The sequence below is a fragment of the Oncorhynchus kisutch genome, linkage group LG12 (assembly GCF_002021735.2).
Source record: "Oncorhynchus kisutch isolate 150728-3 linkage group LG12, Okis_V2, whole genome shotgun sequence".
Classification (NCBI taxonomy): Eukaryota; Metazoa; Chordata; class Actinopteri; order Salmoniformes; family Salmonidae; genus Oncorhynchus; species Oncorhynchus kisutch.
Window position 1 is genome coordinate 39,478,006 of NC_034185.2, and position 18,648 is coordinate 39,496,653.

General features: G+C 41.5%; 1 protein-coding gene across 1 annotated transcript in view; it reads left to right on the plus strand.

Annotated features, from left to right (window-relative positions):
* The first annotated feature begins 18,394 nt into the window (after positions 1-18,394).
* LOC109900395 (fibronectin type III domain-containing protein 1) overlaps positions 18,395-18,648 on the plus strand; it is a 79,435-nt gene continuing 79,181 nt past the window's right edge. Inside the window, exon 1 of the mRNA XM_031836682.1 lies at positions 18,395-18,524. Coding sequence (XP_031692542.1) covers positions 18,452-18,524 — 73 coding nt within the window. The 5' untranslated portion in view covers positions 18,395-18,451. The remainder of the gene's footprint in view (positions 18,525-18,648) is intronic.

Genomic DNA, 18,648 nt, shown 5'->3' on the forward strand with positions numbered 1-18,648 from the left:
TAAGTCGCTTGGGGTATGTCTCTATCAGTTTTGCACATCGAGAGACTGAATTTTTTTCCCATTCCTCCTTGCAAAACAGCTCGAGCTCAGTGAGGTTGGATGGAGAGCATTTGTGAACAGCAGTTTTCAGTTCTTTCCACAGATTCTCGATTGGATTCAGGTCTGGACTTTGACTTGGTCATTCTAACACCTGGATATGTTTATTTTTGAACCATTCCATTGTAGATTTTGCTTTATGTTTTGGATCATTGTCTTGTTGGAAGACAAATCTCCGTCCCAGTCTCAGGTCTTTTGCAGACTCCATCAGGTTTTCTTCCAGAATGGTCCTGTATTTGGCTCCATCCATCTTCCCATCAATTTTAACCATCTTCCCTGTCCCTGCTGAAGAAAAGCAGGCCCAAACCATGATGCTGCCACCACCATGTTTGACAGTGGGGATGGTGTGTTCAGGGTGATGAGCTGTGTTGCTTTTACGCCAAACATAACGTTTCAATTTTGGTTTCATCTGACCAGAGCACCTTCTTCCACATGTTTGGTGTGTCTCCCAGGTGGCTTGTGGCAAACTTTAAACAACACTTTTTATGGATATCTTTAAGAAATGGCTTTCTTCTTGCCACTCTTCCATAAAGGCCAGATTTGTGCAATATACGACTGATTGTTGTCCTATGGACAGAGTCTCCCACTTCAGCTGTAGATCTCTGCAGTTCATCCAGAGTGATCATGGGCCTCTTGGCTGCATCTCTGATCAGTCTTCTCCTTGTATGACCTGAAAGTTTAGAGGGACGGTCAGGTCTTGGTAGATTTGCAGTGGTCTGATACTCCTTCCATTTCAATATTATCGCTTGCACAGTGCTCCTTGGGATGTTTAAAGCTTGGGAATTATTTTTGTATCCAAATCCAGCTTTAAACTTCTTCACAACAGTATCTCGGACCTGCCTGGTGTGTTCCTTGTTCTTCATGATGCTCTCTGCGCTTTTAACGGACCTCTGAGAGGTCACAGTGCAGGTGCATTTATACGGAGACTTGATTACACACAGGTGGATTGTATTTATCATCATTAGTCATTTAGGTCAACATTGGATCATTCAGAGATCCTCACTGAACTTCTGGAGAGAATTTGCTGCAATGAAAGTAAAGGGGCTGAATAATTTATAAAAAAGTTTGGAATATCCAATAAATGTCGTTCCACTTCATGATTGTGTCCCACTTGTTGTTGATTCTTCACAAAAAAATACAGTTTTATATCTTTATGTTTGAAGCCTGAAATGTGGCAAAAGGTCGCAAAGTTCAAGGGGGCCGAATACTTTCGCAAGGCACTGTATGTAGGAATGTTGTTTATCGACTATAGCACAGCATTCAACACCATAGTACCCTCCAAGTTCATCATTAAGCTCGAGGCCCTGGGTCTGAACCCCGCCTTGTGCAACTGGGTCCTGGACTTACTGACGGGCTGCCCCCAGGTGGTGAAGGTAGGAAACATCACCTCCACTCCGCTGATCCTCAACACTGGGTCCCCACAAGGATGCGTGCTCAGCCCCCTCCTGTACTCCATGTTCACACATGACTGTGTGGCCAAGCATGCCTCCAACCCAGTCATCAAGTTTGCAGATGAAACAACAGTAGTAGGCTTGATAACCAACGATGACGAGACAGTCTACAGGGATGAGGTGAGGGCTCTGGGAGTGTGGTGCCTGGAAAATAATCTCTCACTCAACTTCAAGAAAACAAAGGAGATGATTGTGGACTTCAGGAAACAGCAGAGGGAGCACACCCATCTACTTCGACGAGACCGTAGAGGAGAAGGTGGAAAGCTTCAAGTTCCTTGGCGTACACATTACTGACAAACTGAAATGGACCACCCACACAATGTGGTGAAGAAAGAGAAACAGAGCCTCGTCAACCTCAGGAGGCTAAAGAAATATGGCTTGTCATCTAAAACCCTCACAAACCTTTACAGATGTACAATTGAAAGCATCCTGTCGGGCTGTATCACTGCCTGGAACGGCAACTGCACCGCCCACAACCGCAAGGCTCTCCAGAGGGTGGTGCGTTCTGCCCAATGCATTACCAGGGTCAAACTACCCGCCCTCCAGAACACCTACAGCACCCGATGTCACAGAAAGGCCAATAAGATCATCAAGGACATCAACCACCCGAGCCACTGCCTGTTCACCCCGCTATCATCCGGAAGGCGAGGTTAGTACAGGTGCATCAAAGCTGGGACTGAGAGATTGTAAAACAATTTCAACGCCATCAGACTGTTAAACAGACATCACTAGCACATTAGAAGCATTTAGGCATAGAGTAGGAAAATGACATGCCTAAAATGACATACCCAAATCTAACTGTCTGTAGCTCAGGCCCTGAAGCAAGGATATGCATATTCCTGGTACCATTTGAAATGAAACACTTTGAAGTTTGTGGAAATGTGAAAGGAATGTAGGAGACTATAACACATTAGATCTGGTAAAAGACAATACAAAGAAAGAACCAACCGTGTTTTTGTATTTTTTTTGTACCATCATCTTTGAAATGGAAGAGAAAGGCCATAATGTATTATTCCATCCAGGTGAAATGTAGATGTTGGCCACTAGATGGCAGCAGTGTATGTGCGAAGTTTTAGACCGATCCAATGAACCATTGCATTTCTATTCAAAATGTTGTATCAAGACTGCCCAAATGTGCCTAATCTGTTTATTAATAACTTTTCATGTTCAAAACTGTGCACAATAGCATGGTATTCTTTCACTGTAATAGCTACTGTAAATTGGACAGTGAGGTTTGATTAACAAGAATTTAAGCTTTCTGCCAATATCAGATATGTCTATGTCCTGGGAAATGTTCTTGTTACTTACAACCTCATGCTAATCGCATTAGCGTACATTAGCTCAACCGTCCCGAAGGGGAACCAACAATCCTGATGAAGTTTAATAATGTTTACATATCTGGCATTACTCATCTCATATGTATATATTGTATTCTATACTATTCTATGGTATCTTAATGTTTACATCTGGCATTACTCATTCATGTGTATATACTGTTTTCTATACTATTCTATGGTATCTCATTCACTTAACTTCTTATGGCTGCAGGGGCACTATTGAGTAGCTTGGATGAAAGGTACCCAGAGTAAACGGCCTGCTCCTCAGTTTCAGTTGCTAATATATGCATATTATTAGTAGTATTGGATAGAAATCACTCTGAAGTTTCTAAAACTGTTTGAATGATGTCTGTGAGTGTAACAGAACTCATATGGCAGGCAAAATCCTGAGAACAAATCCAAACAGGAAGTGAGAAATCTGAGGTTGGTATATATTCAACCCATTCCCTATTGAAATCCCCTTGAGATATGAATGAAGATTCACTTCCTAGGGCTTCCACTAGATGTCAACCGTCTAGAAATTTGAATGAGGCTTCCACTGTGTTGTGGGACTGAATGAGAGGGGAATGAGTCAGACTACTGGCAGAGAGCCAGTTCCAGGTCATGCGCATACCACATGATATCCTCCTGCGTTCCGTTCCGTCTCAAGATACAAAGGAATTATCCGGTTGGAACTTTATTGAAGATTTATGATAAAAACATCAAAATGATTGATTCTGTACTTAGTTTGAAATGTTTCTTCCAGCTGTAATATAACTTTTTGAAGATTTTGTCCAAAGAAATGGTCGACCAGCTCCAGCGTTTGGATAGGTGTACCAAACGCACTAACAAAAGTAGCAAATTGGACATAAATAACGGACATTATCGAACAAATCAAGCATTTATTGTGGACCTGGGATTCCTGGGAGTGCATTCTGATAAAGATCATCAAAGGTAAGGGAACATTTAGCATGTAATTTATGGTTTCTGTTGACTCCAACATGGAGGCTAATTTGGCTACTGTTCTGAGCTCCGTCTCAGATTATTGCATGGTGTGATTTTTCTGTAAAGTTATTTTGAAATCTGACACAGCGGTTGCATTAAGGACAGGTATATCTATAATTCCATGTGTATAACTTGTATTATCATCCACATTTATGATGAGTATTTCTGTTGAATCGATGTGGCTATGCAAAATCACTTGATGTTTTTGGTACTAGTAAATGTAACACGCCAATGTAAACTCCGATATTTTATATAAATATGAACTTTATCAAACAAAACATACATGTATTGTGTAACATGAAGTCCTATGAGTGTCATCTGTTGAAGATCATCAAAGGTTAGTGATTCATTTTATCTCTATTTGTGCTTTTTGTGAATGCTATATTTAGCTGGAAAATAATAATAAATAAACTAATCATGTAAATATAATTAACTAGGAAGTCGGGGCACCACGGAAAATGTTCAGATTACAAAGTTATAATTTTCAGAAAATAACTTTAATATCTGATAAATTAGTCTTCTATTAGTTTATTATTATTATTATTATTATTACCTTCGTCAGTCTCATCTGAATGTCGTAAATTGTTGGTTATTTGCCTCTACTATGAATCATTCATACACCAATTGGCTCAATTATTTATTTACTGACTAACTAAATAATCACAGAAATATATAAAACAAACAGTAGATATTGGTTACTAACAATGATAGAAAAGTCCCGATATGACGGCTTGGTAGACAAAGGGAAAGGGGTGGCACTGAGAGAGCGGGAAAGACAAATGGATTCAATACACACAGTCTATAATTATATACATTGAAATGCTAATCCTTCACACATGAATGTCCGCTCATTCAAGAATAATTGCAAGTATATATTTATGCCCGTATGTTATATTGTCTTCTCTGTTGAAATACGTTTCGTAGGCCTCCCGGTTGGCGCAGTGGTTAAGGGTGCTGTACTGCAGTGCCAGCTGTGCAACCAGAGACCCTGCGACGCACAATTGGCCTAGCGTTGTCTGTGTTAGGGAGGGTTTGCGCACCAGTGGTGGGCCGGGAGCAGTGCACGCCAACCAAGGTTGCCAGGACACATTGGCTGGCTTCCGGGTTGGATGCAGTGCGTCTTGGTTGGGAGGACACATGACTTTCATCCTTCGTCTCTCCCGAGCCCGTACAGGAGTTGGATACCATGAAATTGGGGAGAAAAGGGGGTACATCAGAGTCTCTCTGGTTGCGTTTCCACGAAGATCAAGGTAGTTAGAATGGCTACTTCAGAGAACCTTTCAGAAATGTTCTCATAGAATAGATGTTTCAGCGGTTATCTGTATTCTCCTCCTCGGTTTATGTAATTTCTAGCTGCAGACTAAGATTTGCTCTTATTCTGTAGGGATCTCAGAGTTGAAACATTTCCAACTACAACTCCTTTGGTAGAGTTGTATTTTCAACCACTTCACACAGCATGTTTTGGTCTCAGAAACCTCAGCTGGGGTTTGCTTAGTCTTATTCGCCACCAGAGCTTACGCTGGACTTTGCTTTGTCTGAAGTGAATTTCATCAGGTGTGGGTTTTATGCATTTCAGTAGAAAAGTGCGGTTCCATGACGCCAACGTAATGTCTATGCTCATGTGGGCGTGGCCACTGACTAGTTCATCTTTATATGAAAAATCCATACTCTCATTTAGAAGCTTAACATCACATTACATCTTTTCACAAATAGTTTCATGTTTAATCACATACGTTTCACAATATTTAGATTTAAACCTGACAGCTGGGAAATGTACACTTTAAGAGATACCGTTATGTGTGTTTCCTGTCTTTCATGAGATCTCCAAATGAAACACACTCAACCTAACTCTCCCTTAAGCGTTCATGGACCATTCCCACACTCTCAAAAGTAGACATATTGTTTAATTATCCCATTTTGGGGATTTAGGAGTTTGCCCAAGTGAAGTCCTTTGTTCTCTCTCTGTGATCTCTCTGCATGACTGGGGGAGAGAGTCTCTTCCAGGAATTTACAACCTGAGACAATAAAACCTGGGTTTAGGAGAGAAAGTGAGAGAGGGGGGGAAGCCACGATCTACACCCAGAAAAGGCCACGTCATGACAACAGCCAACCGCTCAGACGAATGAGGGCATACCAGCCAACGGTTTTTATGTGGTCCTTCTAAACGGATTTAGTGACCAACAGTTTTTTACATGGTCCGTCATTTCTCTGGATTTAGCGACCAATAGTTTTTACAATTCCACCTAAACTACCATAATTCCATATATTTCCAGACCATTTGCAATTTCTATATAGCTTAGATTTCAAGAGGATCAACGTTTTTCTAAATTGTATATTCCTAAATCTTAATTCAATTGTAATTTCAATCTTATTAATCGTCTTTATGTGATATCCTATTTTAGGCCATCCTAGAAAATGACAGTGCAGATATGGCAGTTTTATCCCATTCTATTTCTATAATTTAGTTATTATTTTGTGACCAGAAGGACCACTTTGTATAAAAGGGTAGTTGCCAGGCAACTCTTTGTTGCCCTCTGGTCGCCTGGTGTTAGTGCAGAGGTGTGGGTCAGGTAAGTCTCTGTCCGTGTTTGGGTCCGGTGCTGGGCAGCTGCTTGTCGTGCACCTTGAGTGGTCCAAGGGATAATAACAGTAACATGACGCTCAGAGGGGATGGAACACTTATCACACACAACAACGAACACCTGCCAAATGGCCCATATCGAATGGTTTATCTAGAAAAGGAGGCTAGGATAAAACATGATTCATAAAATGTTGTTTACTTTCTTTCACATTTTTTAAGGTACCAATTTTTAAGGTACCATGTCCTAAGCACTAAGTAATTATACAGGGACACGTTCGGGATTGCCCAACCATGTCTCAGAGCTTTTGTATTATTCTGTATATAAATCAGAGACACTCCATTTAGTATGATATGTTACCTTCCTATGGTATGTATTCGTTTGTGGATATCCATCACCCATCTCGTTTGATACGTTATGAATTTGCAAAACGTACAATATGTTTCAAATTTGCTAAATGTATATGTTACCAATTCTAGTTTGGTGGCTAAGTGGCTAACGTTAGCTAGCTGGCTAATGTTAGCCAGACTAGGGGTTATGGTTAAGGTTAGGTTTAAGTTTAAGAGTTAGGTTAAAGGGTTAAGGTTAGGGTTAGCTAACATGCTAAATAGTTGCAAGGAAGCTAAAAAGTAGTATATAGTTAAAAAATGGTTTTAAAGTTAAAGACAAATGGTTTTAAAGTTAAAGACAAATTTAAAGTTGTCCGTGATGAGATTCAAACTTGCAACCTCTGGATATAAGCCCACCCATTCACCCCGACCAACCACCCTACTTTTGTTTTTGCCAACAACCCTACTTTTGTTTTGGCCTTAAGTAACCGTCGGTCTTATGTAACCATACTAAGCGTAACATATCATACCATATCATACATACTTTTAGAGGGCTGGATTTACTTTGTTACGTCTAGTCTATGAGACAAGGCTCGAATGCCACCATCAAATACTTTCAGGACTTTAGCAGCGGAGCATAGGCCTGCAGCAAGATTCACTCAAGTAGTATTTGAGAAGGTCCGGTCACACAAATGTTCTATTTGTGGCAAAGGTCTGGATGGATAGTGTAATTTATCGGCGTAGTAACAAACCCCTACCTCGCAACCCATGTGACCTCAAACTCTAACTGAGCAGATGCAAGGTCTAAATCTGGAAAGTTAAGAAATAAATGAACAAACCTCCCTGTACTGGATGAATATATATATATATATATATATATATATATATATATATATATATACAAAAATAATCAAGCACACATTATTATTACCCATCTCCTCTTATCTTTTTCTGAAATGCATTATAAGCCTGTCTCCATCTGAACCTGATACACAATTTGAACAACCACACATCTCAAATGACAAGCTCTTGGTTTCACACCTGTTTAAAGACAGACATTAAACATTCAGTACCATGATACAGCATAAAGCTAGACCTGACATAAATACTTTTAGGGCCTTACATCTAACAGGGCAGGGAACCTTCTAGATCACCAGTTGTGAAACGCTATCCGAAGAGCAGGTCATTCTATGTGTGTGTGTGTGTGTGTGTGTGTGTGTGTGTGTGTGTGTGTGTGTGTGTGTGTGTGTGTGTGTGAGAGACCTCAGATCAGAAGTATTGAAAGATAGATATATTTGATGAAAATACTTTCGTAGCTGCTTAGGTGGCATTTAAAAAAATGTTGAGGCCGGTGTTATAAAGCTTTTTATGCTGACTCTGGATTGAAAAGGTTGCTTTTTGTGTGTGTGTGTGTGTGTGTGTGTGTGTATGTGTGTGTGTGTGCGTGTGCGTGCATACGTGCGTGCGTTTGTGTGTGCGTGACTGGCAGAATAATAGGACCTAGGTAAAGAGTGAGATTGTTGAGACAGCACAGGGATGAGTTTATAGCACTAAAGCTATAAAAATGTGATTTTTGAAAATTAAGACATAAAACTCAACTGCAATTCAATAACAACCTAGGCCCTGGGGGACAGGCTAGAGAGAATAATAGTTCTCTCCATATTGATTTTGTGAAAACTTTGATGTCAAGGTAAGTTCTTTAAGTTGTTGGTTCACACTAGAAAAATTACTGTATTGACGAGTCATCACTGACTTTATTTAAAGGTCCAATGCAGCCGTTTTTATCTCAATATCAAATCATTTCTGGATAACAATTATTTGGTCAGATTGTTTTCAATTAAAATGGTCTTGCTTCATTTCCAAAGAACAATTTCTCAAGCAAGAATGTTGCTAGGACAGCCTGAGAGTGGTTTGAGTGGGAAGGGGAAAACATAAAATTAGCTGTTATTGGCAGAGAGGTTAGGGACTCTCTTTCTTATTGGTTTATTAACTAATTTACCGCATGGTCGTGCCACTATGGAAGTCCAGAATTCCCTCCCACCAAAACAGGCTGAAATTTCCGGCAGTCTTAGAAAAAATACTTGGAAGACGGAAACCTGCACAAAAAAAATGAAAAAATGCTAAAGGAGTAAATGCAAAAAGAAAAAATATTTATTTGGTCATCATGATGCCAAATGAGTGTACAGTACAAAAAGGTGAAATACAAAATACAAACGTTTTGGCTGAAATCACGCCATCATCAGTAGGAAGGCACACACACCTGGCTTATATTTTGAAGGATAATTACATACGTCACATGATCAAGAAAGAAAATGTCAAGAGTGTGCAAAGCTGTCATCAAGACAAATGGTGGCTACTCTGAAGAATCTAAAATATCAAATATATTTGGATTTATTTAACACTTTTTTGGTTACTACATGATTCCATATGTGTTATTTCATAGTTTTGATGTCTTCACTATTATTCTACAATGTATAAAATATATATATTTTTTTAACTTGAATGAGTAGGTGTGTCAAAACCTTTGACTGGTACTGTATATATTATATACATCAGTGGACAGAGAAACATCATCAATAATTTTGTTAAATATTTCATCAGAATAAAGAACACACAAAAGTAGTGGGTCAACAAGACCAGAATACAGAAGTAGGAGCTATGGCGCTAGAAACGATAGGCTACTACATGGGGGGATATAGCATCTAAAGAAGCAATACACAATTTACAGAAAACAATTCAATACCAATTCTTTGTTTATACCTGATAGGTGGAGAGTTAAGATAAAGAGATCAGGGGGCCTCTCAAGGGGCGCAGCCGTCTAAGGTGTCACTACAGACTACGGTTTGATACCGGAATGGATCACAACCGTGATCGGGATTCCCATAGGGCTGCGCACAATTGGCCTAGTGACGTTAGGGGAGAGTTTGGCCGGGGAGGCTTTACTTGGCTCATTGCGCTCTAGCAACTCCTTGTGGCGGGCTGGGGCGCCTTCAGGCTGACCTCGGTTGTCAGGTTAACGGTATTTCCTCAAACACATTGGTGCGGCTTGCTTCCGGGTTAAATCAAATTATTTTATTCACATGCGCCGAATACAACAGTGCACCTTACAGTGAAATGCTTTCTTCATGAGCCCCTAACCAACAATGCAGTTGAAAGAAATACAGATAAGAATAGGAAATAGAAGTAACAAATAATTAAAGAGCAGCAGTAAAATAACAATAGAGAGACTATATACAGGGGGGTATCGGTACAGAGTCAATGTGCGGGGGCACCGGTTAGTTGAGGTAATATGTACATGTAGGTAGAGTTATTAAAGTGGCTATGCATAGATGATAACAACAGAGAGTAGCAGTGGTGTAAAAGAGGGGGGGGGGGCACTGCAAAAGGTCTGGGTAGCCATTTGATTAGGTGTTCAGGAGTCTTATGGCTTGGGGGTAGAAGCTGTTTAGAAGCCTCTTGGACCTAGACTTGGCACTCCGATACCGCTTGCCGTGCAGTATCAGAAAGAACAGTCCATGACTAGGGTGGCTGAAGTCTTTGACAATTTTGAGGGCCTTCCTCTGACACCGCCTGATACAGAGGTCCTGGATGGCAAAAAGCTTGGCCCCAGTGATGTACTGGGTAGTTCACACTACCCTCTGTAGTGCCTTGCGGTCGGAAGCCAAGAAGTTGCCATACCAGGCAGTGATGCAACCAGTCAATATGCTTTCGATGGTGCAGCTGTAGAACCTTTTGAGGATCTGAGGACCCATGTTAGTTTGTTGGTGAAGTGCACACCAAGGTCTCTGACCTCCTCCCTATAGGCTGTCTCGTCATTGTTGGTGATCAGGTCTACCATTGTTGTGTCATCGGCAAACTTAATGATGGTGTTGGAGTCGTGCCTGGCCGTGCAGTCATGAGTGAACAGGGAGTACAGGAGGGGACTGAGCACGCACCCCTGAGTGGCCCTTGTGTCGGGGTTCAGTGTGGCGGATGTGTTGTTACCTACTCTTGGGATGGACCGTCAGGAAGTCCAGGATCCAGTTGTAGAGGGAGGTGTTCAGTTCCACGGTCCTTAGCTTATTGATGAGCTTTGAGGGCACTATGGTGTTGAACACTGAGCTGTAGTCAATGAATAGCATTCTCACATAGGTGTTCCTTTTATACAGGTGGGAAAGGGCAGTGTGGAGTGCAATAGAGATTGCATCATCTGTGGATCTGTTGGGGCGGTATGCAAATTGGAGTGGGTCTAGGGTGTTTGGGATAATGGTGTTGATGTGAGCCATGACCAGCCTTTTGAAACACTTCATGGCTACAGACATGAGTGCTACGGGTCGGTAGTCAATTAGGCAGGTTACCTTAGTGTTCTTGGGCACAGGCACTATGGTGGTCTGTTTAAAACATGTTGGTATTACCGACTCAGATAGGGAGAGGTTGAAAATGTCAGTGAAGACACTTGCCAGTTGGTCAGCATATGCTCGCAGTACACGTCCTGGTAAATCGTCTGGCCCTGCGGCATTGTGAATGTTGACCTGTTTAAAGGCTGCAGAGTGCGTGATTACACAGTCTTCCAGAACAGCTGGTTCTCTCATGCATGTTTCAGTGTTATTTGCCTCGAAGCGAGCATAGAAGTAGTTCAGCACATCTGGTATGCATGCTCGTGTCACTGGGCAGCTCTCGGCTGTGCTTCCCTTTGTAGTCTGTAATGGTTTGCAAGCCGGGTTAACCGGGCGGGTGTTAAGAAGCGAGGTTAGGCGGGTCATGTTTCGGAGGATGCATGACTCAACCTTCGCCTCCAGAGCCCATTGGAGAGATGCAGCAATGAGACAAGATCAAAATTGGGGAGAAAAATTAAAATACAGATTGTAGATCCACCTACATTCTGTCTAGAGATAACTAAGGTAAAGGTTTAATCATCCAGTCGTCCATGATTCCTTTTCGGGGGGACATAAGTGTCAGCCCTAGAGATAAAGTCCCTTACACTGCTGGCGCTGTAGTGTGAGAAGAGAGGAGGGTCAGAGAAAATATTTCATCAAACAGGATCAGCCATGAGGACATTCCTATGTTTCTTAATAGGTCCCTTAATGTCAACACTTAGAGGAGAATATGTAGTATTACAGACACAAGAGTGAGAGTTTTTACTCTTATCCCTTGTGGTTGACCAGACCTTACTAAGAGACGCATAGTGTAGAAATATAATATAAAACACAGGAACATCACATTTTTGACTGCACTGGGACTTTAAGGCCTTACTACTTACTTCTTCTCTGCCACAAATAGCACCCTATTCCCTACACAGTGCACTTCTTTTGGCCAGCCCTGTGGGTCATGTTCAAAAATAGTGCACCAAATAGAGAACCATTTGGAATTCAGTCTTATTTAATTATAACTGAACTCTACTGAAAGCCTCTACTAAACATTTGCAAAATGTATGCACATACTGTAGCCTAGCGGTTAAGAGCGTTGGGACAGTAACCGTAAAGGTCTCTGGTTCAAATCCCCAAGCTAGGTGAAAAATCTGCCAATGTACCCTTGAGCAAGGCACTCAACCCTAATTGTTCCCATAAGTTGCTCTGATAAGAGTGTCTGCTAAATGACTAAAATGTAAAATCTACAAGCTGAATAAGTATTGCTAACATGTTTTCTGAACATTTCACCAACCCCCACCCCTAACAGAGAACTGCACCCTGTGAAGGCTACCTTAGATAGGGTCCGCTGGTACCAGACCTTCCCATCATGTCATCCGAACATCTCTGGAGTAATGTGGGATGTGTTCTTCAAGTGCAGGTAGAGCCTGTGACCACCAGATGGAGGTGTTGGCTAGGCTCAGAGATAGAGTGTCACTAGAGTGGGAGTCTGTGTCTTGGGCTGTTGTTGGTGCTACTAATGGTTTGTTTACATAGCAGGTTAGAATAATTAATGTAGCAGGTTAGGATAATTAACGTGGCAGGTTAGGAGAATGAGGTTAAGGTTAGGAAAGGGGTAAGAGTTAGGCTTAGCTAACATACTACTGTTGTGAACAACTGTTGTCCTTGATGTGACAACTAGATGGAGCGTTAGGCCTACTCCATCAAGCCACAACCATAGAAATGTAAACAAACCATTAGTAACATAACTCTCAGTCTGGTTCTCAACTTACTTTGGAGAGTTAGAATAGTAGAATACACAAGATGCAATTTCGAAATCTGGTTGTGCATAAGCAGTTTTTTTATTCTGTTATGTCAGTCACTGACATGGTCACTCAATTAGCCCATGTCAGCTAGCATTTTTTAGTTTGGTAAGTTAGTCTAGCCAGTGATCTAAACTTGCAGTAATCATGGTCGAATTACCGACTTGGGCACGCAGGGCTCTAGGAGACCCCCATTGCTTTTCTTAGTCACTCTCACTCAGATATCATAATAACATGACATGGCAAAATGTGTAGAATTGAAGGAAATGAGCTATAAAACTAATAAAATGCCTCTCCACGCCATGTCAAAATGTGTATATTTTCAGGAAATGTTCAGTAAAACTGCTAAATGTTTCAAAAATTTGTAGAATCGCATGACATTTTGGTATAAAATGTTATCTCCAACCCATGGCAAAATGAGTAGAATTGCATGAAATTAATTATACAATTGCAATATTTTCTCTCCACCTCATGGCAAAATGCGTAGAATTGCAGAAAACTTGCTTTAAAACAGCGACATTTTTTCTACGCCTCATGGCAAAATATGTACAATTGCAGGAAATGAACTTTAAAATGTACTTGTTTTCTCTCCATGTCTCTCAGGGCCACTAAAATGTGCTAGGGCTGGCCCTGTATTGCATGTTTTTTAAAATGTAATCTTCATTTAACTAGGCAAGTCAGTTAAGAACAAATTCTTATTTTCAATGACGGCCTAGGAACAGTGGGTTAACTGCCTTGTTGAGGGGCAGAATGACAGATTTTACCTTGCCAGCTTGGGGATTCGATCTTGCTACCTTTCAGTTACTAGTCCAACGCTCTAACCACTAGGCTATCTGACTCCCCATATAGCTATCAGATACTGACATACTGAACAAAAATATCAAAACGCAACATGCAAGATTTTAGTACTAGTTCATATAAGGAAATCAGTCAAATGAAGTGAATTCATTAGGCCCTAATCTATTGATTTTACATGACTGGGTAGGTGCACGGCCATGTGTGGGCCAGGGAGGGCATAGGCCCACCCACTTGGGAGCCAGTCCCAGCCAATCAGAATGAGTTCAGAATGAGTTTTTCCCCTCAAAATGGCCTTATTACAGACATAAATACTTGTTAGTTTCATCAGCTGTCTGGAATGCTGGTCTCAGACGATCCCACAGGTGACGGAGCCGGATGTGGAGGTCCTGGGCTGGCATGGTTACACGTGGTCTGTGGTTGTGAGGCCGGTTGTACGTACTATCAAATTATCTTATCGATTCTCTAAAGCACAACAAAGGGAGATAGATCTGAAAGTACTTTGAAACCAGTCAGGCCATCCTATACCCTCAAAAGAGTTTGATCTTGGTCAAAACAGCCCATGTTTGATCTTGGTCAAAACAGCCCATGTTTGATCTTGGTCAAAACAGCCCATGTTTGATCTTGGTCAAAACAGCCCATGTTTGATCTTGGTCAAAACAGCCCATGTTTGATCTTGGTCAAAACAGCCCATGTTTGATCTTGGTCAAAACAGCCCATGTTTGATCTTGGTCAAAACAGCCCATGTTTGATCTTGGTCTAGGAGGTGGATGTATATTTTTATCTGTTTGAGTAGATTGCCGGATTCCCAAAATGGCAGCAAGATATTTGGTCACGGCTCCTCCAAAGTGTTGTTGTGGGAAAAGCTCAGAAAGTGTATGTCGCTTTATCGCTTGACCAGAGTTCAGATTATGACACTGTTAATAAAGCTGCTATCCTTCTGGCTTACAAGTTGATCCCAGAGGCATACAGACAGCAGTTCTGTAAGTGACAAAATACAGAATCACAAAGCCATGTTGGTTTTGATCAGTGGTGTGGTTCTCAAAAGGTCAAGAACCTTGAGGATTTAAAGAGACTCATACTTCTCGAGCAGTTCTCAGTGTCCTAAATTGACACAGAACATTTTGAGAGAAAAAGCCATTTCTTCTTGTGGAAGCACTAAAGCCAATTAAGTCTCTGGTTGGGACTGGTGTATCTTCTAAACAAGATTTTGGATCAGATGTGTATGAACCCTTTGTTTCAGACAGGTTCGTTTCTCTGCATAGTGGCGATTCTGTTAAGGAGACGGTGAAGACACTGTGAGATACTGGGGCAGCCCATCCTTCATTTTGGAGGGTGTTTCGCCTTTTTCTGACACTTTTTCGTACACTCTGTTAGTACGAGGGTGGAGATGGGTTGCATGGAATTTCCTTTGTATAATTGGAACTCAAGTCTGATCTTATTTCTGGTTCCGTTGTTGTTGGAGTGAGGCCTAGCCTACCGGTGAAGGGGGTCTAATTCATTTGGGGAACAATTTGGCTGGAGGGAAGGTTGTGCCAAATCCTGTCGTTTGTAAGGAACCAAGAGTAGAGGAACCTGATGGGTTATCAGAAAAGTACCCTAGCGTGTTCCCAGCGTGTGCCAATACATGTTCTACAGTGGCAAGAAAAAGTATGTGAACCCTTTGGAATTATCTGGATTTCTGCATAGATTTGTGACATAAAATGTTATCTGATCACAACAATAGACAAACTCAGTGTTCATAAACTAATAACACACACATTTTTGTATTTTTCTTGTCTATATTGAATACATCATTTAAAGATTCTCAGTGTAGGTTGGAAATAGTATGTGAACCCCTAGGCTAATGACTTCTCCAAAAGCTAATTGGAGTCAGGAGTCAACTAAACTGAAGTCGAATCAAATGAGACAAGATTGGAGATTTTGGTTAGAGTTGCCCTGCCCCATAAAAAACACTGACAAAATGCAAGTTTTTTTATAGAACGCTACTTGCCAAAATGCATAGTGCCAACTGTAAAGTTTGGTGGAGGAGGAATAATGATCTGGGGCTGTTTTTCATGGTTTGGGTTAGGCCTCTTACTTCCAGTAAAGGAAACACTACAGCATACAACCACATTCTAGACATTTTTATGCTTCCAACTTTGTGGCAACAGTTTGGTGAAGGCCCTTTCCTGTTTCAGCATGACAATGCCCCCGTGCACAAGGCAAGGTCCAAACCAAAATATTTTGGTTTGTCGAGATCCATGTGGAAGAACTTGACGGAACTTGACGGACCTCACTACGGCGACTGTGAGCCAGGCCTAATCGCCTAACATCAGTGCCCAACCTCACTTATTCTGTTGTGGCTGAATTGAATTAAGTCTGTGCAGCAATGTTCCAACATCTAGTGGAAAGCCTGTTATTGAAGCAAAAAGGGGACCAACACCATATCAATGCCCATGATTTTGGAATGAGATGTTTGATGAGCAGGTGTCTGCATACTTTTGGTCTTGTAGTGTATGTCCGTATGAGGAGTTTGATGAAGTTTTTGTGGGTGACTTTGACAGAGATGGTGTTCTAATGAGGAAATGTTGTTCTCGCTTCACTCCTAAGTAAAACGATTGGCCCAGATGGTAGTATGGCAGGCCATCTTGAGGTCAACAAGATGTATGACCGTGTCTTGCATAACTTCTTCTGGCCTTCTGGAGAACGTAACACCGGGAGGAATGCCTGTCCTTCACCGAGGGAACAATAAAACCATTTAAACTGAGAACCAAAAACCCAAGCGTAGCCCTGTGGGCCCAGAAGTCAAACGGCAGATGTTACGAGATAGGCCAGTCTATACTACTTTGAAGAGTTTTATTTATTACCTCTACACTGTTTCGGAGGGGTAAAGTCATTGGCGATTTTACAAACAATCGCCAATGACTTTTCCTTTTTACCAAGGCTTAGATCCTCCTTGCAGTAACCACCAGTTTGCAACCTACATTTTTTTTAAATATCCAGCACAATACCTGTGTCTACAGATGTGAGAAAAAGATATGCATGTATATAAAGTTAAAAAGTTCTACCTGATGACATCATCAGAAGTTGACTTTCTTTAAAATAAACAGTGTTTTTTTAAAAACACAATGAGATTTGCGGTGATGTGGGGAGTAAGAGAATACCCTCCCTCTGGCTAGGGAGGTTTTGAAAATCAAAATGGTTCTTACTTTTAATCCTACCCTGTGATATCACAGAGAAGCATTTTTTTTTAACCTTTTGTCAAACATTTTTAACTACAGATCATAGAAACGCTCTGTTTTAACATATGTAGACACAGGTTTGGTGCTGGAGATAAAGACTTGGAGGTTGAAAAGTAGCGGAATTTGCCCTTTCAGGCTATGGTTATTGGAGGCAAGGCGCAAACCTTCAGGAAAGCAGTCATCTCAACAGTAGCAACCCACTGGACAAAAACTGGTTGAATCAATGATGTTTCCACACCATTTCAACCAAAAAAGTCAATGTGATGACATTGAATCAGTGAGTTTAAAAAAAAATGTCTGCCAAAGGGTAGGATACAGTTTTGAAAACTGATTTAGGCCTAAATTCCCTTGCTATAGACTCTAACTCCGGAATCATGCACATTTTAGGTTAGTCCTATTCCTCCATCTCGGTGCGAAAGTGGAAGACAGATGTACAGTAGGGGGAACAGAGCGCCAATGGTCTGTCTGTCCCACCGCTCCCATTTAATCTAACGTATCAGGCGTAAAAAGAAACATCTGAGCGGCATTTCCGTTTTTAACTGTCGGGGGGGGGGAGGTTATTCTCTGTACTGTTCAACCAATCCAGTAAATGTGGCGAAGGAGTTAAGACGGTGTATCGCCTCGTTAACTCAGAAATAGCAGAGATACTTTGAGGAGATGGGGAAACTCCATTGGAATCATATTAATGCCCACTGTGTGCGTTGCCCGTCAATGGGGCATGTGGTGCATTCTGGATACACTCCGACAAGGAGATCTCTCATTCTAGGAGTCAATGGCAGTCATTTGTGCACTAGCAGAAAAACCCAACATGAGCATGATTTACGTGAACAAGAAGCTTGCGATATTAAGTACTTTGAGGAAAATATGCAGGTTTCTCGACTCATATCCTGACCTTTAGAAGGGATTGTTTGATGATTAGTTTAGCAACGGCGTGACTCAGCCTGACAATGTGAATGCGATTGGTCGACAGGCTGCTGGGTGGGGCATTATACGTTTCCCCATTCATTGCCCACTGAGATTCTTATCTCCTCTGAAGTATCTTTGGGAATACTGGTTAACATCCAAAAGCGGAAGTCATGTCACAGGCTCCCTTCCATTTCCCCTATAGAGAATGATAGCGGCATCTAGTGGCCAAAAGGCTGTATTAACATTGGCAGCGCCATTAGAGGCTTCTGCCATTTTAATGTAGTACTTCCAACTTAATTTGGCGACCCTGATGGAGTCATGTCCAACGGGTTCATCAGGAGGGATCAGCCAATCGTGAAAAAGAAAATGTGCTATTTCGAAATGGAGATTGCCTCAATGGCACTGCCCATACTGTCACAGACGCTATAATGGCACAGATACAAAGATGAGTACTCTATCTTACTCTATGATTTCCCCTGAAAACCAGATGCATCCGGTTATTACTGTCCCCACTGAAGGTGCTCCCAGTCCAGCCAGCCTTCCCTCTCCCTCCTCTTTCCCTCTGTTGCGCAGCACCGCGGGACTAGAGCACTATACTCACTATGGCATCCACCACAGCACGGACTCTCTTAGTGCTTTTCGCCACCTTCTGTGCATCAAGTACTGGATCAACAGGTAAAATCACCCTTTTCATTTATATTTTCAAAGCAGATGCATAGTTTCAGTTTTTCACTAATGAGGTAGCACTTTATTAATTGATTTATGTCTGGGATATGTGGAGCTGGGCTAATAGCCTAAT